At 47.1% G+C, this 24,808-nt stretch overlaps 2 protein-coding genes and 1 long non-coding RNA gene across 5 annotated transcripts in view; 1 reads left to right on the top strand and 2 right to left on the bottom strand.

Moving 5' to 3' along the window:
* Positions 1 to 6,747: 6,747 nt before the first annotated feature.
* Positions 6,748 to 8,811, bottom strand: COX19 (cytochrome c oxidase assembly factor COX19). The gene is made up of 3 exons (XM_068147392.1): positions 8,633 to 8,811; positions 8,369 to 8,480; positions 6,748 to 7,001 (listed from the first exon to the last, which is right to left on the bottom strand). Exons 1-3 carry the CDS (start codon positions 8,712 to 8,714, stop codon positions 6,914 to 6,916), a joined length of 282 nt encoding a protein of 93 aa, XP_068003493.1. The 5' UTR covers positions 8,715 to 8,811; the 3' UTR covers positions 6,748 to 6,913.
* Positions 8,812 to 9,034: 223 nt separating this feature from the next.
* LOC137445205 (uncharacterized) overlaps positions 9,035 to 24,808 on the bottom strand; it is a 22,483-nt gene continuing 6,709 nt past the window's right edge. Inside the window, exons 4-5 of the long non-coding RNA XR_010988362.1 lie at positions 15,039 to 15,128; positions 9,035 to 9,878 (exon numbers count right to left, since the gene is read on the bottom strand). This is a non-coding gene — a long non-coding RNA (uncharacterized lncRNA). The remainder of the gene's footprint in view (positions 9,879 to 15,038; positions 15,129 to 24,808) is intronic.
* The window catches only part of LOC137445201 (cytochrome P450 2K1-like), a 10,143-nt gene continuing 2,604 nt past the window's right edge, over positions 17,270 to 24,808 (top strand). Inside the window, exons 1-8 of one of the 3 annotated variants that reach the window (XM_068146736.1) lie at positions 17,270 to 17,467; positions 20,027 to 20,189; positions 20,818 to 20,967; positions 21,239 to 21,399; positions 22,615 to 22,788; positions 23,322 to 23,463; positions 24,004 to 24,191; positions 24,468 to 24,609. In XM_068146736.1, coding sequence (XP_068002837.1) covers positions 17,270 to 17,467; positions 20,027 to 20,189; positions 20,818 to 20,967; positions 21,239 to 21,399; positions 22,615 to 22,788; positions 23,322 to 23,463; positions 24,004 to 24,191; positions 24,468 to 24,609 — 1,318 coding nt within the window. Of the gene's footprint in view, positions 17,468 to 19,788; positions 19,867 to 20,026; positions 20,190 to 20,796; positions 20,968 to 21,238; positions 21,400 to 22,614; positions 22,789 to 23,321; positions 23,464 to 24,003; positions 24,192 to 24,467; positions 24,610 to 24,808 lie in introns of those variants that run through there. The other 2 variants (XM_068146735.1, XM_068146734.1) reach the window with 2 other exon arrangements.

Here is a 24,808-nt window from a genome sequence, read left to right as displayed (position 1 = left end):
ACAGGGATATGAGGGCTCATTTAGCAGTGGGGGGTTTGCTCCTGCTTGGGTCTGCATCCTGAGTTGCCAGCAATTTTTCTCAGCACTGGTCTGCTCTGTGCAATTCCTGGGTGGCAGCAGGAATTTTTTTCCCATCTGGATCTGCATGCCCCAAACCTGCCTCCTTCACTGTGGTGAAATTCTTTTGAGCATCCAGCAAGCCATGCCACCATGGGGCTGTCAGAGCAACCCAGAGGGAAAAAGCCCTCTAGACTGGCAGCATAGTGCTCCTCTAAGGCTGCAGCACACACAGGATAACATCAAATCCTCAGAGCAGTCCTGGTGTCCCAGATTCTGTAGTGCTGTCATCCTCCTGCCTTGTCCACTAAGGTACCAAAACCCAGAGAAATGTAAGCTGAGCAAACAAAACTGGGTGTGACTCCCCTGCAGAGCACCTTCTCCCATGCCACTGCCTCTCCACACGCTGTCCTTGATTGGCAACTTTGCAATCAAGAGCAGAAGTAGGTGTGTGAGCAGGTTCTTGCTGAACAGGGCTTGCTAGCAGTGAGGAAACTAGAAATCCACCAGAAATCATAGCTGTCAACTCCTAGAAGGTTACTAAAACAGTCAAAGGACGCAGTTGCCCAAGGGGGCTGTAAAGCACCCTTCACTGCCTGCTTTTAAAACCATCAAGGTCAAGTTAAGAGCCTGAGTTGCTTTTTTTCTAGGTAGTCTTGATTTCTTCACTCCCACCACTGCTCCTAGTTTGCCAAAATTCATAAGGACCTGAACAGAAAAGCAGTGGGGTGGCCTAAGGGGTTGCTCACTACCAGGCAGCAGGACACACAGCAAGATACATCACAACATCCTTCCTGTGTCAGTGGGGACCTACCTTACTCTTCATGCAGGCCAGGAAAAGCTGTTTGTGCAGACAGCTACATGTCCCACCACAGCTGGGAGAGCACAGGACAGTAAAGGCTGGATTCAGCCACCAGGTTTGATGCACCTAAACTGTTTTGTACTCACAGAGATTCCAGTGGCCTTTGCTGGGATGCGTGATCAATGCTAGGCTTGTTTCGGGTGGCTTTCATCCATCCAAGCCATGCAGAAGTCAGCAAGCATAAGACTGAGGCACCTGCTAATGCAAGTCCCAAGATCTGGAATAATGGGAATATGTAGCCCAGTGGTGAAACAGTCTCTGCAGTGCTAGAGAGCACAGGCATAAGAACCTCTAGGAAGAGCCCTAAAAACCTCTATCATTATCAGTCCAAGGAAACAAAAAGTGCATCAAGGTCTATCAAGTCCTTTGCACACAAGCATTAGACTTCTAGGTGACTTTCTATGAAGCTCCTATTTTGAGCAGTGATCAGTTATGCATTTGAAGCCATATGGCACCTTCATTCCAGAAGGCAGGCATTTTGTCTTGAAATCTGTAAGCTAGAAAATCTGCTGCATCCTGACAGAAATGCAGCATTACCAGCTATTTACAGAAGCAGAATCATTAAGGGAAAGAAGAGAACCAGGGTAAGATTAATCAGACTTCCAATTTCCATTGAAATACCCTAGAAAGGGAAACAGACCAACCCTTGCACATGCCCTTCCAAAGCTTCATTTTGAATCTGAGTTCAAGCTTGGATTTTGGAAGGAAACATGGCACAATATGCAACATTCCCAGTTTAGCAGAAAGGCTCTCTTCCAGAAGGGATCTCCTTCAGACAGAAAAGTAACTGAAGTCCTCTGGGATCATTGTATATTCCACAAGAAAGGACCACTCTCTTGCATACTATCAGAAGCATCATTTCCTTCCCAGGAATGATGGGTGAGAAGTGTATAAACACACTGCTCTCCAGTGGGACCACAAGACCCAAGGCACTTTTCAGAGCCTACAGAAACAAGTGATGCTACAGGCACTTTTTGTGTGGGGAGCAAGCTGCTCCTTCTCCCATTGCCTCATACACCCCAGGTTTAGTTACAGCAGCTTTGCCTCCTGGTGCTCTCCAGGTCTGCATGGAGTCACAGTTTGGTGGAAATGGTATTGCCTTCCACTGCTCCTCAGGCCTGCAGGGAGTGAGGTAACAACAGGGTGAAACTCGAGGTGCTCTGATCATCTAGTTCCCTCACTGCTGGTGCCTGTTAAGCTGAACCTAGAAAAGCAGCAGTAAGCAAAAGCTACTTCAATTGCTGCCACAAAGGGCAATTAATCATCAGCAAAGGCCAGCAAGTCTGTGGTCTCCAAAGGAAACCAAGTGGGTGACTACTCACCCCAAGTGTAATGTTCAGCCACAAGGACTTCCGTGGCCTTGAAGCAGCTTGTTTTGGAAGAGGACCAAGCATGAAGGTCATCTGGATACACCCATTGCCTGCCTGCCTGCAGCAGTGCAGAGTCCCAAACACCAACTCTACTAGTGATGCCAGATGCAACCTTTCTGCTAGCCAGGTAGCCCACTTCCAGGTGGCAGATGCAGCAACAATCCTTCCTCAGCATAGAGGCACAGGCTCATTGTGCTCCTACAAAGGACTTTGGACCATGGCCCACTTCCAGCACAAGCACAGGAGGCTCTCTTTGTATAGGCTTTTCTATGAGAGAACACCCAGACCTTTGGAAATGTTTACTAAACCCTTTCTTCCTTGTTCTGCAGGTCATTGCAGTTGTTTGGAGAGATACACCTAGAGCTGAAGGTCTCCCAGGAAGACATAATGAGGGTTGGCTTGCAGCAATGTTCTTTCTGTAAATAACTGTGGGGATCAAGGTTAAGTGCTTTGTGGTTGAATGGATTCTAATCTGAGCAAAGAAAAGGGGAATGTGTGGGCAAGGCTCTCTCTCTTAAGTGCCACCATGAGCACTCTGGGGTCTCCCTGGGACAGGATCCCAGGCAGCAAGGTGCCTGCTTATGGTGAGCAGGAGGCTTTGCTGAAGCCACAGCAAAGACAATTAACAACCCCCTCACTTACTGATTTCTGTGTCAACAGCTAACACAGACCCAACACAGCCAGCACTCCCTCCTGCTTCAGGCTATCCCTTCCACACCTGTACAATTACAAGCAGGCTGGCACTTTGTACCTCAATCCCTTGCTGAACCTCGTTTTGCAACCAGCCCTTCCTCCAGCTCCCAGGGTCTGTCAGCAGGTGGGGGTTTCACAGCAGTGCTGGCACAGGCAGCAGCACACAAACTGTCTTCCACATGAAGATTAATGTACTTGTGTGGGACTTCCCTTGATCCCAGTGCCACGTGCGGCAGAGCAGCTCATCAACTCCAAACAGCTCCATAAAGCAATCAGTGCCCCTGACAAACAGCCTCCCCCACAGCACAGATGCCTCAGCTCAGCATTTCCAGAATATAGATGTAGCACCCAACATGGTGCCAGGCTTCTGGAGAAGTTCCTCCTTGGTACAAAAGGCAGGAAAGGTAACTACAAACTCACAGCTTTCCTTTGGCTTACACACTGCTGCAATTTTAAAGGAGCATAAACCAGGATCCCACAAGCAAGCCTAAAATAAGAGAGGTTTATATGGAAAGGCTTCAATTAACAATCTGTATGTTGGGGGGAATGAATTTGAAGAGCATTCTGGGACTTCTCCCAGATGACTCTGTTGTTGCAGGGACTAGGATTGCTTGAGCCCAGGCTCAGCATTGGTTAATGACTTGTTTTTCCACCACTTCTGAGTTGCATTAGATCTCAATGAAGAACAAATTATGGCCCTCAACAGCTGAGCTCACCTTACAGCTCTGCTAAACACCTTCACTTCTCCATCTAATGCCTTACTGCCAGGAAATAGTTGCCTCTCCATTTTCTGAGTTTCCAGCTATCCATTCACAACCCTTTTCTTGGCCTGGCATGAAGGGGACAGCACTGTGCAGCTGAGTCACCATGCTGGGAGGCAGGATGAAATGTACCTGTGGCTCTGGGCAGGATGAGGTTACTTTCTTCATCCTGGTGAAAGGTGAAAAAGAATCTCTCCCATGTGTTCCCTATCAGGCTGGCAATTAACTGTTTCTGCAGCTATTTTGTGAAGGATGAAGCATGCTCTGGCTGTTTTGGTGGCTCAGCAGCACAGTCTGTGCTGTGCAGGGTCCTGCTGCCTATGTCACTGTAACACTATGGAATCCAGGCCTGCAAGCACAGAGCCCTGCTCACTTCAGCACGCCATAGCCTTGTGAAACTGCTTTCCCCCTTAATATCCCTTCCTATAGCAGGTTCAGAATTTGGGGATTAGTCACTATGAACAAAGAGAGTCTCCAGTGGCCCCTCCTTCAGTGTGTCATCTCAGACAGTTCATTTAAATGGCAACATTTAAATGCTCAACAGCCAAAAAATCAATCACTCAAGGCTTCAAAAACCTCACTCCTTTTACTCTGCAACTACCTGGAGGACTGACTTGGTCTCAGGAGTAACATGCATCTAATTCAGGAACTGCTTGGCCAAAGGACAGTGCAGAGCAACATCCAAAGGATGAAACTACCACTGGTAACAGCCCAGACTGTTCCACCACCACTGGTGGGTTCCCTCATACCTACCAGGGATTCACTTCACCTAATAGCATTCAGGGAGCACAGAAGCATGAAATTTGATTTCTTTCTTCTGGAGATGCTGGAGATTACTTTAATAACTCTTCCTTGGTATCACTGAAAGCAAGCTCTTGTTCAGTGGTTTAATATGAAGTTTTTTAATATCTGTTTCAGCAATAAAACCCTCTGCTTTCTTTTCTATAAATGCACTAATCTCACCAAAGGATGCAATTTAAACAGCAGAATGAAGCAGAATGAAAGATGGAGCAGTGAGTGAACATTTCTTTTCAAACAGAGACCGCTCTGAACTGTGTGCACTCTGTTCCATCAGATTAGATCCAAGCAACAATTTAAATCCCAGCTCCAACCATCAGTATGAAGAGCAGAAAATATTTTCTCCACTCTTTCCTGGATCTCTGTGTGAACAGATACACAGTGGAGAGAAGCAGAAGCACAAGGAATAAAAGCAGACAGCAGGAAAGGTGAGATACATCAGAGGACACCAAATAAAGGAGGAAGCGTAGGAGAACTGCCAAGGCAAACAGTGTGTGCACCCCTGTCTGCAGGCCCTCACCCTGAAGCTTGGTGTGCAAGAGCCTGACACAGAGAAGTGATTCACTAGAAAAGCAACAGGGTGGACTGGTCAGGGAATACAGTGGGAAAAACAGACAGAGGATTTCAACATAGATTGCCTGCTTGAAGCATAATTCTAGGGGGCTAACAGGCCAAGTAGTTTTGGCTTTAAATATTAGTTAAGGAAGAAAAACTCATTTACAGTATCACAGTATCACTAAGGTTGGAAGAGACCTCAAAGATCATCGAGTCCAACCTGTCACCACAGACCTCATGACTAGACCATGGCACCAAGTGCCACATCCAATCCCCTCTTGAACACCTCCAGGGATGGGGACTCCACCACCTCCCTGGGCAGCACATTCATTTGTGTTAGTACACATGAGAAAAATACCAGTGGCTCTGCTAATGCATGGTTAAGTCTTACAAACCCCTATCAGGGATCTCAGAGCCATACTTAGACCCCACTGCTCCTCTACTGCAGGCCTGCTGCATTACCAGGTCTCTGTGTGGGCTGCAGTTATGTGTTTTGGAAAGAACTACTCTATTTCTTAGATAGCTGACTCCTCATCTACCCTGCTTTGTAACACAAAACATTGCCTAATCCCATTTCTGTGTTATGTTTCACATTCATTTAGAACATTAAAAGGAAAAAAAACCCCTCCATTCCTGTCTCCCCACTGATTTCCCTGCAAAGATCTTACAAAAATGAATGTCAGCTTTACCTCAGCCAAGTTAATATAGCCCTAATGAAAGATTCCTCATCAAATGACCCCACAAGGGTTAGGTGACCACTAGTGGCATTGTAAATAAAAGCAGAATCACTACCTGACTGGTATCTGAAACTACAAATACTCTCCCAACAGTGAGGAGCAGGTTAAAAGGCTGAAAAAACACTCCCCCTATCCCAGTACCCACATGTTTTCTACAGCAGGGTGAGATTATTACACCAAAGATGGGGATTAGCACTAGCACTTAATAAAAACAAACTTGCAAATACCACAGCAGCTTTACTTCCACCTGACAAGTGACTGCTCTAAGCATATTAGCAATGCCCAAGCAAAATTAAGCTGTAGTGCAAGAACTGCCCAATAAGGGGATTTTTGTCTTTTGAAAATAAGACTTCACTGTTCTCTGTAGACAAGGAGAACAATTCAGGCAAGAATAGGATAGGGTAGGGTAGGATAGGATAGGATAGGATAGGATAGGATAGGATAGAATAGGATAGGATAGGATAGAATAGAATAGAATAGAACAGAACAGAACAGAACAGGTTGGAAGAGACCTTCAAGATCATCATGTCCAACCCATCACCCAACACCATCTAATCAACTAAACCATGGCACCAAGCACCCCATCAAGTCTCCTCCTAAACAGCTCCAATGATGGTGACTCCACCACCTCCCTGGGCAGCACATTCCAATGGGCAATCACTCTCCCTATGAAGAATTCCTTCCTAACATCCAGTCTGAACCTCCCCTGGTGCAGCTTGAGACTGTGTCCTCTTGTTCTGGTGCTGGTTGCCTGGCAGAAGAGACCAACCCCCACCTGGCCACAACCTCCCTTCAGGTAGTTGTAGAGAGCAATAATAATTTTCTCCAGGTCGTTATGGACCTTTAAAAGTAGGCTAGAGAAACTAAAAGACACAAAAAGGTAAGAAATGTTTCAGGAAAGGAGACAAAGGCAGTACTTTTGCTAATTTAAATATATTTTCTTTTAAGCAAATTCAACTCTGGAGGGAAAAAGAAAAGGTTTCCTTCAGGAAACTTCTTATTGGACTACGAACAGAAATGTACAATATGTACTACATTGAGTTGTGTCTTCCACACACGAGGAGTAAAGCTCCGTCTTCATCACAACTTCTCAGGTTTTGCTTCTGATTGGTCATCTGTCAGGTCTTTGAAGCCCAGTTTTTCCAGTGGTTCGTTAGCCATAAGTTGCCTGAGTTAAAAACAACAACAAAAGAAACATTTCACAGGAGAACAGCTGCACCTTCTATTTCATCTGCATTATTTACACTAAAGCAACCCAAGATGTCCATAGACAGTGACTGCCACTTGGGCAAAGAAACTTCAGCTTGGGGAACAGCAGCATTCAGGGATCCTTTTTCCTTAGCAGCAGTTTTCCAATTCAATGTTGTTTGTCCTGGGATTTTAGTGCTGAGTAAGAGCTTCCTCAGAAACTGACCTGACTCTTAGTTATCTTTGATTAAGAGACTGCATAAAAGCTTCCTACAATTCTTCCTGTCAGATTTTTAAGGTGAATGTGGTGTAGAACAACATTTGTGGCACCACTACACTTCACTGTAGTGATTTTCAGTTCTTGATTTGCAGCCTTCCTCACCACCAGTCCATTCAGTGTATGGGAGCATCTTTGTATTTAAGTGCACTTAATGCCCTTTGAGCATTTCCCAATGTGCTCCCTGACTCACCACTGAACAGAAATCACTGCAAGGCTATGCAAGAATGGAAACAGCACTAGAAAACCAGCCACCAATACTTCTAGAATCACTGAATAGTTTAGGTTGGAAAGGACCTTGAAGATCCCTTAATTCCAACCCCCTGTCAGGGGCTAGGGATGCCTTCCACTAGACCAGGTTGCTCAGAGCCCCATTCAACCTGCCTTTAAACACTTCCAGGGATGGGGCATCTAGAACTTCTCTGGGCAACCTTTTTTCAGCATCTCACCACTCTCATAGGAAAGAATTTCTGTTGAATAATCTAAACCTACCATCTTTTAGTTTAAAACTGTTACCCCTTGTCCTGCCACTACACTCCCTGATAAAGAGTCCCTCCCCACTTTTCTTGTTGGCCCCCCTTGAAGTACTGGAAGGCCGCTATTGGGGCTCTTCCCCAGGCTCAACAACTCCAACTCTCTCAGCCTGTCCTCAAAGGCAGCGCTCCAGGCCCCTGATCAGTTTCATGGTCCTCCTCTGGCCCAGCTCGAGCAGGCTGAGGGCCCCTATTTTTTTTTCTTTTCCACTTGATCTGAGAAACAAGGTAAGCTTTCAACTTGTAACCACAGCCAGAAAACAACAACATTGAGAAAGAGAAGGCTGCATGCAGCAGAAGCTGGTCAAGGCTTGCAGTCATTTCCACCTTTCGGGCTAAATATTTACAGCACCACATAAAAAACACAAAGCTGCTGAAGCCAAACAGGACTGCTGCTTCTGCAAAGGACACAAGCTCCCTGCATGAATGCCTCCACTGCGGGTTCCCTGTCTCTCCGCTGTTTCCGCGGCCGCGGGTGGCTGCCCCTGCGCAGCCTGCCGCCGCGCTGTGCCCGGCAGGGCGCGGGGCACCACTTGCCTCTCCATGCGGCACTCCAGGTAGGCCTTGGCGTGCTGCCGGCAGGCGCTGCTCTCGTAGTCGCTGTTCCGGAGGCACTCCATGAACCGCTCCTTGAAGGCGCTGCACTCCCCTGAAAGACACAGCGAGGGCCGCGATACGGCTAGGCCCAGGCCTAGACCCGGCCCCGCGTCCCGCCGCCCCGGCCCGCGGGGAGACGAAGGGAAGCGAGGCAGGCGGGTGCCGGCACTGGGCGGCGGGGCGGCCAGGCTCTCTTTACCGTACCGAAGTGATCCAGCGGGAAGGCGCCCTTGTCCGGCGGCCGCGGCTTGAAGCTCTTGGTGCCGAAGTTCATAGCAGTGGACATGTCGCCGGCGACAGGGGGGAAGCGGAGCGGAGCGGAACAGCACCGGCTGGGGTCACCCGGGTTCCACAGCGGCCGCCAGGGGGGAGCCGAACACCGAGCGTCGCCGGCGAGCACCGAGCGCATCGAGCAGCGCGAAACCGCCCCACCGCCCAGCGGGCGGAGCCGGAGCCGGAGCCACGCCGCTCCCCGAACGGCGTCGGCGCTGCTGTGGCAACCGGAGAGCCTCGCTCCGGCGGCGAGGGGCGAGACCGCGCAGCGCAACGGGGCCGGGCCGGGGGCAGCGACGTTACTGCCGCAGGCCTCGGCCAGCGTCGGGAGCTGCCGCCGCCCTCCACGGTGGCACGGTCCGGGGAGCTCCAGAGTCGGTCCCACCTGGCAGGGAGGTCGGGCCGGTGGCGTTGCCAGTGCGCCTGCGCCGCAACGGCATCCAGGGCTCGATCCCTGAAATAGCATCAGTGAATCGTTTGGGTTGGAAAAGATCTTAAAGATCATTGAGTCCGGCCATTATCTGACTGCCAGTCCGGTGCTAAACCGTGTCCCTCAGCACCACACGTCTGTGTCTTTTAAACACCTCCAAGGGATGGGGATTCATCCACCTCCTTGGGCAGCCTGTTCCAGTGTTTAATGGAAGAGGCTGGTGGTGATGGGCAGCCTGCACGCTGAGGGGTTGGGAAGAAGGTGTGCCCTCTCACATTTGTTCAATTGGAAACGAGGAGGGAAAGAGTAAAACTTAAAGCCTGGTGTCAGCAAACGGGTTTATGCAGGATCCAGCCTCACCCGAGTCTCTCCTGTTTCTATCCAGCAGCTGGCGATCAGGACCTGGGCTGCGGCCGGACTCCCTCCCCCTCTGCCAGGAAGGGCAAGTTCCTCACCCATCACTGCTGAGCACTACATTTGAACTTAAAACCATAGTTTTCAGGACCCGGCTCTGGCTGGAGGTGTGATGTGAGAGCCCTGGGGATCAGCAGGCAGATCTAGGGCACCCCTGGGAGGCAGTGTCAGCTTTCTGCAGGATTTCAGAAGAGTTATCCTCGCCTCGCTGTAGTGACATGAAGCCTGCCATCAGCTGCCCCTGGCGGTAGTGACACTGCTCATCCCTCATTAAGCTTCACGGATTAACGGCCGTGCACAAACTCCACGGACAGCACCGAGCTTTTATATCTCCTGAAAAAAAAAAAAAGAGCAAGAAGGCAGCTGCCCATCACACAGCATGAACACCAATGAGGCCAGTTAAACCAAACAGTCATCGGCAGATGTTCGGGACATAGTGAACGTCCTGAAGATGGATAACCAGCAAACCCCCCTTTTTGCCTGCAGGTTTACAGCACCTTCTCTGCAGAGCCTCAGATCTCATCCTGAAAGGAGGATGAGAAATGGGGTTAATTTAACCCACACAAACGTTAGCCGTGTATTACGTTGTTAGAGTCTTTTTTGTCTTCTTCTTTGCCCATAGCTGCAATTAGTTTAAGATGGTCTTTCATCTGTTTTAAGCTGATTTTCTTTTAATTAAATGACTGAGATAAGTAGAAAAAAATTGAGGCTGGGAAAAAAAAAAACCCACAACCCAACAAAATAAAACAAGCAGCTGCAATTGTTAAGGACAGCCATTATGGAAATATTACCTGCAGCCCCATTTAAAGTGTGTTTTGTTTATGCTTTGATTGCTTCCTTATTACAGTCCTGAAATTGTAAATGGAAAATTACACCGTGTTCTGTTACACAAGCAACTGGTTTCCACAGCCTGAAATATAAGGTTTTATTTATTATTATGTTTTCAGGGCTCTGAACAATAGATGGTTTTTATTATATGTTAAGTAGCACTTTTCCACTTGACTTTGTTAGAACGCTGGACAGTAAAAGGGAGACACTCTTCTTTCACAAATACATGCAACAAACTGTCCCCCTGATCTCCCAGGACTGAGGAGAAGAGAAGCAGCTTTGGTTTATCTGTAAGAGTTTAAAGTGTCAAGGCACTTGATGTTAGCAAACTGCCCCAGTTAAGTTCCTTAGTTGCTGGGCACCCTGGTTGACTTGCTGATTCCCCGTGTGATGAAGGAAGAAATCAAAGGAAAAAGATATGCAGGGATCCCACATAGGAATTCTTCCCCAAAACAACAGCAAAGGCTGTGCAAACACTGATATCATCTCACTGTATTATATTATATCATATCCAAATGTTTGGATTTCCTATTAAGTAACTCAGTGTCTTTCTTTGGAGCCTTAAATGTTGTAGGTACCCAAATTCAGGTCAGGTACAGCAGCAGGTGTTTGGCTATGCTTCCTTAATGCCTGTATTGCAAATGTCAGCTGTATCTTCTAGAGTTTCCTTTAGAGGTACTGGTTTGCCTTAGCATCTAATACACGTTCTTTGGCATGTATTTTTTCCCAAGGAGATCAAATGAAACCCCCATTAGATAATCAGGGTGGAGGAAAAGAACAAACCTCATTTGCAGATTAAGCCAAGCAGTCCCAAAAGAATTCAATAAAAACACTGCCACAAAGAGTAGTGCCACAAAGAGTAGTGCCACAAAGAGTAGTGCCACAAACAGAACATTCAGTGCTTTCTTGCAAAGAAGTGAGAGACTTCCACAGCACCAGGAACTTCTGAAATAGCTGTTGCAGCATAAAGGTGCTCATTGTACAAGAGAGATCAGATAATTTTTAAAGCATCCAGTGCTTTACAGTACCTCTGGTCTGGAGCCTTGAGCCTTTTCTAAAAGGCTCAAATTAGAAGGCTTCTTCCCAAACTAGGGAAAATCTTGGGTCTTTCCCTTTCAAGTTGATACACAACTTGATAGATTAAAAAATATATATATTAAAACAAAAAATCCTTTGCTTGACTCAGAGCTGTTAGTCATTAATTATGGACTAAAGTAACATCTAAAAATGTTTGTTCTTTTACAGCGTTGCCAGATCACGCTGAGAATTTATTCTGCTGATGCTTATCTGTCAGTTGCACAAAGTGCACCTTCAGAAGGAGTTTCTCCACGCTTAGCATTACTTTTGGGAGCACCAAATTAAATAATACAACAGAGCAGAACCTTTATTCCTTTCTATGGGTGGGGTAAAGTCTGGGACTTTCATTAATTTCTCCCTGTCATCATGCTGCACCATTTAAGAGCCTGCTGATTCAAATTATCAGGCAGCTAATTTGAAGATAATTTATTGACAGGCCACAAAAGGCTTTGAGTAACATACTAGGGGATTTTGTAGCTTTACTTGGGATGGCTGTAAGAAATTAATCAGCTGAACAAGACCAAGCACATTCAGACAGTGGAATTTGTGCCCTTGAGACTGCTGTTCCCAGCCCATGCACAGAACACACCTCAGAGAAACATCCTTCCAGGATCACTCACTCCTACGCCTCACCCTCGCATGGTGAGCGTGCTGCCAGCTCTTACATAAGGTCTCTTGCTACATCATTGCCATGGGCTGTTGTAAACCATTTTTCTCCTTTTTAATTCAAGTTCCTAGACAAGAAAAAATGCAGAATATTGCCAGAATAGTCTGGGGAATGGGGATTTCTGTTGTGGATGATTAATGAAATATTACTGATTTGCACTTACAGGGAAATCATAGTTTCATGCCAGTAAGGTCAGGGCCTTAATACGTTATGTGCTCCACAAAGATGTACAGAATGATAAGCTCATTTTGTGTTATGAGTGAGCCAAAGCCTCATCAGGTTAGAGGGGAATAAGATAGAAATAGTAACACTGCACTGAAAGCCAAAGAAACCTTTTTTTTTCTTACATTGCTATTTGCAGTTCTGGTGTATCTAAATCCACATCTCTATCTGCACCAAAGCAGGGGCCCCAAAAGTAAGATGCTGAGACCCTGGCTCTGTAGGTATCTGTATTATAACACATAACAACTAATCATGCTTGGTGATATGCCCTTGTATCTCTCTGGAGATACTCAAAACCCACTTGTATGTGTTCCTGTGTGATCCTGCTCTGGCAGGGGGATTGGACTGGATGATCAGAGTGGCTGGAGAGCAGCCAGGCAGAGAGGGACCTGGGGGTGCTGGTTGATGGTAGGATGAACATGAGCCTGCAGTGTGCCCAGGTGGCCAGGAGGGCCAATGCCATCCTGGCCTGCTTTAAGAACAGTGTGGCCAGCAGGAGCAGGGAGGTCATTCTGCCCCTGTACACTGCACTGGTTAGGCCACACCTTGAGTACTGTGTCCAGTTCTGGGCCCCTCAGTTTAGGAAGGAGGTTGACTTGCTGGAACGAGTGCAGAGAAGGGCAACGAAGTTAGTGAGGAGCTTGGAACACAAGCCCTATGAGGAGAGACTGAGGGAGCTGGGGCTGCTTAGCCTGGAGAGGAGGAGACTCAGGGGTGACCTTATTGCTCTCTACAACTACCTGAAGGGGGGTTGTAAACAGGCAGAGGTTGGTCTCTTCTCCCAGGCAGCCAGCACCAGAACAACAGGACACAGTCTCAGGCTGCGCCAGGGGAAGTTCAGGCTGGAGGTCAGGAGGAAGTTTTACACAGAGAGAGTGATTGCCCCTTGGAATGGGCTGCCTGGGGAGGTGGTGGAGTCGCTGTCACTGGAGGTGTTCAGGAGGAGACTTGACAGGGTGCTTGGTTACATGGGTTAGTTGATTAGGTGGTGTTGGATGATAGGTTGGACGTGATGATCTTGAAGGTCTCTTCCAACCTGGTCTGGTCTGGTCTGGTCTGGTCTATTCTATTCTATTCTATTCTATTCTATTCTATTCTATTCTATTCTATTCTATCTTTCGAGGTCCCTTCCAGCCCCTAAAATAATTTCTGCAATACCTTGTTGAGATAGGCTGATGCTAGAGACCCAGAAGAAAAAGGTCCTTGGGGCTATGTGGAGGCTTTTCATTTGTTCAGCCACATTTTGAAAATAAATTCTTCATAACCTGATCTCCTCAACACTAAATTCCCAGGTCAGATCATCTTGACTTGTTGGCCTAAGTGCAGAGTCCAGAAGATCATACTTCTGGCTGTAGTCACAATGGATTTTACTGCAAGTATGTGTATATATATATATATATATACACACACACACATATATATGTATGTTTATATTATCAACTATATCTCCAGCACCAAATCCTGGGCTCTCCCATGTATTTTTGTCACTGGGTGAAACTCATGAACAAATAACATCTATATAGTCCAAGGCTTTTAAAAGCAATGAAGTTGCTTTCAGGGAAAGAGTGGCCAGGACACTGGAATGCGTTGCCCAGTTTGATGGTTGAGTTGCCAACCCTGGATGTGCTTAAAGGTCGTTTGGATGTGGTGCTTGGGCATATAGTTTAGGGGTGAACCTTGTGGAGTAGGGTTATGGGTTGGACTTGGTGGTCCTCAGGGTCTTTTCCAACCTGAATGTTTCTGTGATTCTGTGAAGTTCCTGAGAATGGTTTGTTGCTAAAAAAGAGTAAATCCTGACCATGAGTGTTAAATAGTGACACCCAATTCTCTGCATAGAGACACTGCACTAATCCCATGCACAAACTGTTCTTGTTTCCTTCTCCCAGCGACCAAACCCATCACACACAACCTTCCAGCCCAGAACATAGGAAAAAAAACCCAAGAATCTTTCACTGAAATTTTGCAGTGAAATGATGATTTTTACTTTTCTAAGTATTTTTTTTTTTCAGGAATCTTTCTTCCCAAAGCAGATGTGCCTGATTTGGCAGACAAATGAAAAGAAATCCAAGTACGAGTTGTTTGTATCTAAGGGAGCATAGCGACCACTTGAGAGACTGATCACTGCCCTGGAGGGATCCTACAGAAGTACCGATTTGCAGGCTGGGAAGGAGTGGGTGCAATCCAATAAAACAATGCAATAATTAGGGAGAATGGAAAGAGGTCAAAGTCGGGAAGCTTTTGATTTCTTTCTGTGCTGGCATTTGTCAAGGTGAGCAAAATCCATTAGCAAGGAGCAGCCTGAGTTTTAACACATCTGAGTCTTTAAAAACGTTAATGTTTAACAGGGTGTGCTCATGCCTTATACCTCCCTGATAACAATGCAGGGCCTGATAGGCATCTCTTGAGGTTGTAAATCAGTGGCAGAGTCTTGCGAGGCACACAAGCACTTGGTGTTCACTCTCATGGTTTATTATGTTATCAGAGCTCATTGACTGAATTATGGCCTTTTAACAGCTCTTTCTCTGCATTATCCTACTGTTACTGTAGCATTATTAACCTATGTCCCATTAGAAGATTATATGTCCTTCTCCAGATGAGCACACACAAGTTTGATGACTCCGTGGCTGTTCAATGCACAGGCTCATTTCATAGGAGGAACTGATTCTTTCCCTGAGCTGTGGCCACAGAGTCTTGCTTACCTGCAGATGATATCAGTTCTGACTTGGGCTGGCAGAAAGACAAAGACATGTGAGCAACATTTTCTCCCCAGTCCTCTGTGGGAGCCGCACCTGCAAGACAACAACTGGGTTGTGGTCTGTGTTCAAGATTGCGTACTGGAAACCAAGGTGTAAAAGGAACAAACGGAGGTGAGGACATCACATTGGTTGTATTTTAAAACTGCAATGATTCCCTCTTTCTGGAAAACTCATCCACCATTTCCCACAGCACATGCATCAGTCCAGCAGGTTGCAAGTCCGTGGGCTCGTTACTTGACAAAGAATTTCACCCTGTATTATCAACAGCTATGACCTGAATCCTTGACTCTTGCTTTCTATGGCAGTAGCCAGCTCTGTGCCAAAAAAACCCCAGTGGTGATACTCGACTGGGCCCATGTAAGGGTTTTCCCTCACTCTTACTGCATAGAATCATAGAATCAATAAGGTTGGAAAAGACCTCAGAGATCATCAAGCCCAACCTATTACCTAATACCTAACACCTCCTGACAACTAAACCATGGCTCCAAGTGCCACATCCAATCCTTTTTTGAAGTCTCCAGAGTCTCAGTGACCACACCATTTGCTCAGAGAAGAGTCTGGCAGAACAGGAGAAGAGGGTGCACACCAAGACCTCACAACTGTGCAGCAAATTTTGAGACAGCCATGACCACCCCACTGCCTTCCTTTTCCTTTTCTGCACAGGGCAATTCTCCCTCGTGAGAAACTCTACCCACTAGCAAACCTTGTTGAGCAGGCAGACATGCAGGCACCTTTTTCATGCCAATCTAGTTAGAGTTTATTGATTCCTCTTGCCTTTGGCTAATGTACTTTTATTATTATTAATAAATAATCATCAGTTCTCCATCAGTGGAGCCTGTACCCAGGAGCCTTGGAGGAGTCTAGCAAAAGTGTTATTAAAACTAAAGATTTCTGAAGGGTTGAAGAGCAGCACTGCCCAGTAACCTGACAGAACCTGCAGCTGAAGAGCACGATATTCCCCACCTGAGAATAGGAGGGAGAACATCACCTTGGCTCCTCCACTCAGAGCCATCATTTAAAACTGGCCTCCTGTTCATGATTGCTTCTGCTTTGTTGTCATCCCCGAGGGATGCAAACGGGGGTGGCTCTCATCCTGCAGGGATGCAAAGGTTGGGGGTGGCTTTTGCAAAGCTGTTGCCCAAGCATGCGGGCTCTTGTAGGACCCTGCCCTGGCATGGTGCATGACTCAGTGCACCTGGAGTGCCAAAGCTGTTGCTGTGTGCTCCTCCTGGCTGGCACCTACCTGGCTGTGCAACAGCTGCCCAGGCAGCCTCCATCCTCCATCCTCTGCCTGGCCAGCTGCAGAGCCCAATCTCCTGGCTCCTCCCAGGTTACAAAAATCTAGGATCTCTTTCCCAATCCCAGAAGAAGGATTGCCTGGAGGGGATGGTTTCTCAGGGGATTGCATGCTCATAAACAGGCAGGACAGCCAGGAAGCAATCACCATGCTCAGAGATGGACATCCAGGCACACAGTCATCTCAGCTGCTACATAGTGCCTGAAGTGGTTTTCAGGGGTGTTTGGCAATTGCTGGTAGAGGATTTTTGGGACAGAGGTCAACAACAGTGCCATGAGTGAAAACTGTGTTGCTCAAGAAGGGTGGCAGGAAAGCAAAGAGAATCAGAGTTGTCAATTCTAAGTAGACCTAACTCCTGTCTGTTATGCTGAATCTTCATGCCACCATCATTCCAAGTGCTCTTTGGTCAGGCTTGCTTTTCCTGAGGACTTCCTTCCCAGCTGCACCCTGGGCCATGCATTACTGTGGGCTTTTCCTCCTGCATCCTGCTTCCTCTATTGCATCAGCAGTGGTCCAGCTGAGCCCTGTGACCTGGCACTATGACAGCAACCCAGCACCGGCCCTGTGCTTTAATTCTGCCTCTGAAATCACACGGACCACAACATTCCCATAACACAGACTCTCACTGGAAAACAGCCACCTTGCTCCAGTGTTGTAGATGAAACAGGAGCTCCAGATTAAGATAATCCACATTTCAAAACAAAATAAGGTGCTATATTTGGCAGAGGGGGGGAAAGGTATATCTGGTCTAGAAGTAAACAAGATCTTGGAGTCCTTTTCTTTGTATAAAGCCACTTCCCCACAAGGTGTGTTCAGGCACTGACCAAAGGGCTATAAAGGGACCCCAAGATGCTCACATCCACACTTTGATTTAGACATGGCCATACAGACTTTGCTGCAGTGTGTGGGCTCCAGCTCATTGCTCTACTTGGCAGTAGGGCTGGTTGTTCTCCTTTACTTTCTTACCAGCTTGAAGAAGTCGGTTCGCAATTTGCCTCCTGGGCCACGACCTCTTCCTCTGATTGGAAACCTGAACGTGGTGGACCTGAAAAAGCCGTTCCAGTCGCTGACAGAGGTAGGGTCTGGGCAAAGAGGCAGGAGGAAAATGTGCACTTCTTGAAGTTGGAGATGCAACCAGGGCTATGGAGATGTGATGCTGTGTTTGCATTGTGTGGAGGGCAGAAAGGAGGTAGTTAAAGTATAGGCAGGTTGGCAGAGGGACTTTACCTTCAGAGGTGCAGACATACCTTCATGCATTTGTAATACACACATTCCTTCCTTTATACACACAAGCAGAGACCCCAGCCTCTTGCAATCAGCTCCATGTTGTTGGTATATTGAGCCACTCAGAGGTTGTGGGCAGAAGACTCAAGTTGCTCTGTCTGCTGGAGCATCAGGACTATTTGGCCACCAAGAGAAGTCCCACTGCATACAGACAGACCTCTTCCACTGAGGGTTGGTAGAAAGGGTGAAAAGGTATCTTTCACAGCAGAGGATCTGGGGTCATATGCACATTTATTTCCAAAGCCCATTGTTTTCCTACAACACAGAGCTCAGCTCTGCCTCCCCAACTCTTCCCCTGTACACTCACACTGCCCAGGGCTAGCTAAGATTTGATGGGTGGCTTTTATATGGTTAAGTAAATAAATTTCTATTCTTATGCAGCCACATGGATATTTTTATTTCTAAAAGAGGGGGGTGGGGGGGGGTGGGGCTGGGAAAGACAAATATTATAAAGCCAGGTAAAATGTTTGTTTCAGAATGTGTCTGCTGTGTTCCCATTGGGAGATGGGGATAATTCAGTGTGGATTCAGATTTCTACTGGTGGCTGTAGAGATGGCTGAGGTGCTGTGAGGGTCATATACCCTGAGTGTGTGCTTGCTGGACACTGTGACAGGGGACCCCAGTCCCCAGTGAACTCCTTCATCCACCTAAAGAGCTGCAGTGTGGGGGCAGTGCAGACATTGACATTCTCCAGTTAGCCATGGAGCCATCCTGGGCTGCAAAAGCACACAGTTCCTATAGCAGTCATACAGTGCTCCCCTGCTTTGATTTACAGGGCAGAGGACTGTGCAGAGCAAAGTCTGGATGGGCTTCTGGCCCTGAGCTCCCATCTGATCATAGGCTTGTTTGAGGGTTTTGGCGTGGAAGAGCAACTGGTTTTGATGGTACCTGGAGATTTTCATAGAATCAATAAGGTTGGAAAAGACCTCAGAGATCATCAAGTCCAACCTGTCACCCAACACCTCATGACTACTAAACCATGGCTCTGAGTGCCACATCCAATCCCCTCTTGAACACCTCCAGAGATGGTGACTCCACCACCTCCCTGGGCAGCACATTCCAATGGCTAACAACTCTCTCTGTGAAGAACTTTCTCCTCACCTTGAGCCTAAACTTCCCCTGGTGCAGCTTGAGACTATGTCCTCTTGTTCTGGTGCTGGTTGCCTGGGAGAAGAGACCAACCCCTTCCCTTCAGGTAGTGGTAGACAGCACTAAGGTCTCCCCTGAGCCTCCTTTTCTGTGGTACAAATGCCACACAAAGGCACCAGACTAATTTCCTACAGCCTGCCAAGCAGCCTCCTTTAGGCTTTCAGGCATCTACACCCAATACTTGTGCTGCTGAGAAGAAAACCAAAAAAAAAACCAACACCCCAACCAAACAGCTTGATGCCAAGAGGTACTGCTGCAAAGAAATGACCTCAGGAAGGCTAGGAGGTGTCTGTGATTCCCTGCTCGTGTCCCGGCCACGTGCCTCCGGAGCTGCCAGGGATGAAAGAAGCAGCGCTAATGTTATCTCCCGAGCCGCCAAACCACCATTTGATGAAAACAAATTCAATTTGTCTGGTGTAATAACAGGAGCTGCTTCTAATCTGAAATTCAATTTTCAGGAGGGATCCAATGCATAGCAAATGGCAACCCAGGCACATCGGAAACGAGAAGGCATTTTTGGAGCGGATGGCTCTGCAGTGTGCTTAAACCAAGCCTAAAATACTGAGTGAATGATTAGATTGTCAAAGCCACCCTCCTGTGTAACAGATGATTCATATTTAATTTGCTGTAAAAGCCTAAAGCTCCTGCAACATTATCTACAAGAATGTGCTTCCTAGTTGGATTCAAGTTACGGGTGGTCAGCAAATAATTTTGCAATGACTGCAGCGCTACCCACCTTGCCATAATTAGAGACAAGTGCTGTCCTGAAAGAAAGAGTTATTGTCTGGCTTTGTTTTTGCAGTGTTTGTGGCTTCAGCCTCAAAGCTGTGTGCACACCCTGCTTGCCTCAGGTCAACAGCATTAAAATAAACAGGCCTGCCTGCTCCAGCACTTGCTAACCAGGCTCCAAACGGTGGTATCACTACGCTGGCCTGTTACTGCAGAACACCGCAGGAATGCAATGGCATTTATTGACTTCTCTGATAGGAGCAGTGATAGCAGACACCTTGTTGTGCAAACAGGGTGCAAGCAGAGATGCTGGTGATTGATAGCTGTTGGTTATTAGTTGCATTACTCAGCACCTGGAGACTCCAGGCAGGGTTGGGAGGCTCCTTTAGGGCTAGAATCACTTGGCGGGGCTAATGCTAGCGTTTGGGTCCAAGATCTGGTTTTGAATGAATGTATTTGTTCACCTTGACAGCTCTCCAAGATATATGGCAACGTCTTCACTGTGCATTTTGGACCCAGGAAAGCTGTGGTACTGGCTGGATATGAAACCATCAAAGATGCCCTTTCAAATCATGCTGAAGAATTTGGAGAGAGGGCAGAAATACCCATATTCAGGAAAATGACACAAGGAAATGGTAAGTGACCTTTTGGCTTTGGTTGGTTTTAGTTGTTTGTCTAGGTTCATTATATTCTTACATCAGAGAGCATCATCTTCTCAGAGGTTGTTCTTTGTTTGCATAAGCAGCTTTGGTGCCAGTGTGTAAGGAAGGATCTGTCCAGAGAAGGGCCACAAGGATGAGCAGAGGGCTGGAGCACCTCTCCTAAGAGGACAGACTGAGGGAGTTGGCACTGTTCAGTCTGGAGAAGAGAAGGCTCCAAGGAGACCTTATTGTGGTCTTCCAGTATCTGAAGGGGGCTACAAGAAAGCTGGGGAGGGACTTTTTAGGGTGTCAGGGAATGATAGGACTGGGGGGAATGGAACAGAACCAGAAATGGGTAGATTCAGATTGGATGTGAGGAAGAAGTTCTTCCCCATGAGGGTGGTGAGACACTGGAACAGGTTACCCAGGGAAGTGGTAGAAGCCTCACCCCTGGAGGTTTTTAAGGCCAGGCTGGATGTGGCTCTGAGCAAGCTGATGTAGTATGAGGTGTCCCTGCTCATGGAACTAGGTGATCCTTGAGGTTCCTTCCAACCCTAACAATTCTATCATTCTATGATTTATTAACCATGGGTAACACAAGGATGTTGCACCTTTGTTTTAGGCCTAGCATTCAGCCACGGAGAGGTATGGAAAACCTTGAGAAGATTCACCCTGACCACACTGCGGGATTTTGGAATGGGAAAGAGAACCATCGAGATCCGAATCCTGGAGGAAGTAAATTCCCTTATTCAATATTTTCAGTCCTACCATGGTGAGTGCCAAGACTTCCACCCAGAGACAGAAAACCTGCCTAGCAGAACAATAAAGATTAATGAAAGTTTAACTCTGAGCAAATGGTTAAAGTTCAGCATATGCTGAAGTAGGTTATTAAACCCAGGCATTGAGACCAAGTTCCCTGCTAGGCATTCTGGGGGGTGAATCAGTCTTATTTTCTTGGGGAGCTCAGGACCACATTTCTGTAGGAAATTAGACTGAAATGAGCATAATCACATTGCCATTTGTTTTGGTTGTCTGAAATACAGGGAAACCATTTGACACAAAAATGATACTCAACAATGCTGTCTCCAATGTCATCTGCTCTATATTGTTTGGAGAGAGGTTTGAATATGATGATCCTGCGTTTCTAACTTTGCTGGAGATGATACATGAAAACACAAAGCTGCTGGGCTCCCCTATGGTGATGGTAAGAGCTTGATTTTATGTTTTAGCTTTCAGGGGTTTGGGGGTGGGGGAGTGGGATAGCTGCCAGCTTGTGTTTGTCCTCCTGACCTCCCACATCTTGTTTCTTGAGTCCAAGAACATTATCAGCCAGCCTGTACAGAAGACATCTGCAGGTCTGTATCCACAAGGCACAGATTCCAAGGCCCCTGTGCTTAGTCTGTGATGCTTGCTAGTTAAAGAAAAACCCCAAAGTCTTCACAAAGGGAACTGTTTTACTCTCTTTGAAGGGCAGAAACACAGTAAGTCTCTTATATCAGAGATCAGCCTTGAAACACCATCTCAAGTCTCCTCCTTTGTTTCACACCTTCAGCAACTGTCTTCTGCCTCCCCTAGAACCAGGTCTGACAGAATTCTTTTAATTTTGGCTGCTGAAATTCAGTCTTCACAAACTAACAGCTGATGTAAGTTCCTTCCTTCCTAATGCAAAGCTTGTGGTTTGAGCAGCAGTGGAGTCAACACACAGAGGTCTGTCTGTGTCTGGCTCTAACTGCAGGCTAGCTAAACCCAGTAAGCATCACCCAAGCACAGCCAGAGTTACACACTCTGAGCAGACAGCCTCCCAGAATGCAGCACCAGATAACAGCTACCAGCAGGTGTTGGCTGCATCATCTAGCAGGGCAGCTAGTGGTCTGCTTGGAGGTGAGCACAGCACTCGTGGGATGATGAGGGTGAGACCTGTCAGCACGTATGTCCATGTGACACATTGCAATGCTGTGCTCAGTCCAGCTCCTAGGAATGGTGCAGCTGGGTTAGCTTGGTGCCATGCCTGAACTAATTGGCTTGGAAAGCACCATGCTGATACAGCAATATTGTCTGACTGCAGAGGTGGCCAGTCCAAGTCCCTTCAGCTGCTACAGGATGTGACACACCTGAGGGCTTTCCCTGGGACAAGCACCATGCTTACATTCCCAGCTTCCACACCCAAGACCTTCTGTGCCACCACCTACAAAGCTGGGAGCCCTGAGAGAAAATTAAGCTGATGAACCTCCCAAAAGGACTCATGCATAGGTGTAACAGGGAAAAGCCAATTTCTGCAGCACTTCAGAGCTGCTTGGTCTGTACACGCAAATGTAGGGCAGTTACAGCCTGAAATGTCAGGACATGGGACAAGGGACCAGCAGGGTGATTCGAGCTGGTCAAAATGCCTATTAACAGCTAGACTTCTCTTCTTCCACAGTTATATAATTTCTACCCATCCCTTGGATTTCTCTCTGGAGCTTCCAGGACTGTGCTACAAAACATCAGTGAACTGAATGCTTTTCTCCAGAAGCTCTTCCAGGAACACAAAGAAGAGTTTAATGAAAATAACTTGACAGGCTTTGTTGATGCCTTTCTGATGAAGCAACAACAGGTACTTTAAAAGCTAAGTTTCAGCATCCTCCTGTTCTCTTAGTTCTTATTGCTAGTCCATCCATCTTATTGCCAGTCCCTACCACCTGCCAGGGACCAGGACTGAGTGGAAACAGAAGACCTGCAGTGAGCAGAGTGTATCAAAGCTCCTATTCACAGTGAGCTGTGCTGTACTCACTTCATGGCTCCACTGAAACGGCTGGTTAAAGGGGATCTAGTTGTCAACACATCCCACATTGATGAAATAAGTTACCACTCAGCACATAAGGAGGACATCATCCCAAACCTTCCTGCAAGAGTGCTGCAGTGATATAGTTCATTGCAGTAACTAAATTCCAACTGACCTGGGGGTTACACCTATGCTTGGGACCAGACATATTCCATACAGCATTAGACCCTAGTGCTAAAAACACTAAACATTTTGTTTCCCAGAACATACCAAGTCACAAAAAAGCCAATATGCAGATTAAAGTGGTGGCAGCAGAGTCACATGTTGCTGTAGAACTCATGACCCTGTTTTGGTTGGTTTTGAAGGAGTCCAAGAAACCCCACACTGCCTTCAGCAATGGAAACCTGTTGTTTTCAACCCTGGACCTCTTTGCTGCCGGGTCTGAGACTACATCTACGACCATGCGCTGGGGTCTCCTTCTCATGATGAAATACCCGGAAATTCAGAGTAAGGCTGAGAAGTCCTCTTGTGCAATACAGGATTGCATGCTTAAGGCTTTGGTTGTGGAGCGGGGTGGAACTCATTCAGTGTTTTCTAGAGTAATTACTCTGAGTAGTCGGAGAGAGATAACAACCGTTGACTTTGCAGAGGAATTTTATTCAGCTGGCTTGCAGTAAACCAGCCCAGCCAAGTGGGAGAGGCTAAGGGCCAGTATACAGTTACAGTAAAGCTCCCCCATCGTTATTCTCCTGCAGGCTATGGGCTTACGTCACTAAAGGTCTCCTCAGAAGCTGATTGTGATCTGGTTTCTGTTGGAGGTTATGGGGTAACGAAGGTGTGTGATCAAAATCGGGGATGGGGTGTGCAGTAGTGGCTCTGTTCAAACAGTACAGCTGAAAGAACCATGCCATGCCCTGACTTACCCACTCCTGTCCTCCCCAAATACCCCTCCGAGGTTTCCCTTTCCTTCATCTTGGCCAGCCTGGAGGGTATTTCAGTTGCAAGATAAGAAGGTTATCAGCTTCTCAATCCCTTCCTCCCTCCAAGGAAAGATTCAGGAAGAAATGAACCACGTCATTGAACCAGGAGAGCTGCCCAAGTTGGAGGACCGGAAAAAAATGCCTTATACAGATGCAGTGATACATGAAATCCAAAGGTTTGCCAACATTGTCCCCATGGGTGTATCACGAGCTACTCCTACTGATGTGAATTTCCGAGGCTACGTGATTCCTAAGGTGAGCTCTGAGACGAGCAGCTTACACTGCACGGATTCCTTACAGCCTCACTTAAGGCAGCAACAGAGAAACCCACCGAAATCTAAGGGCACTGTCCTGGTGTGGGGTTTGATCTGTGATGTGATCTTTGTCTTGGAAGCATCTCCCAGTTCTCTTTGCCACGCCTCAGTCTCATTTGCCTCTTCCCAGCAGGGAAAAAGAAAGAAAGCAGCCTAGCTCTGCTAGGAAAGTGATCTGCTCTAAACAGCTACTGTGAGTTTCTTTGATCCCTTTCAGGGTACAGAGATTATTCCACTGCTGACCTCTGCTCTGAATGACAAGTTACACTGGAAAACCCCAGATCAGTTCAACCCTTCCCACTTCCTGGATGCCGATGGGAACTTCATTAGGAGAGAGGCATTTATTCCATTCTCCATAGGTGAGAGGGGCCACGTGTGCACCACTTGGGGCCAGGCTAATGGCAGAGTGCCCACTGATTCCAGGGAAGTAGGAAAGCTGGGGACACAAAACATAATGATAAGGAATAAGGGATTTCTGGTCATTTGCCCTGTCCACCATTGCTGTAAGTAACCAACTCTTCCAACTCTATCTGGGAGACACTGTTTTACCCAGTCACT

This window comes from Melanerpes formicivorus, unplaced genomic scaffold (genome assembly GCF_026170545.1).
Source record: "Melanerpes formicivorus ecotype bairdi unplaced genomic scaffold, bMelFor1.0.p_v2 SCAF_14, whole genome shotgun sequence".
Taxonomy (NCBI): domain Eukaryota; kingdom Metazoa; phylum Chordata; class Aves; order Piciformes; family Picidae; genus Melanerpes; species Melanerpes formicivorus.
Note: the sequence above shows the minus strand (reverse complement) of the source record. Positions and strands in the feature narration are given on the sequence as shown.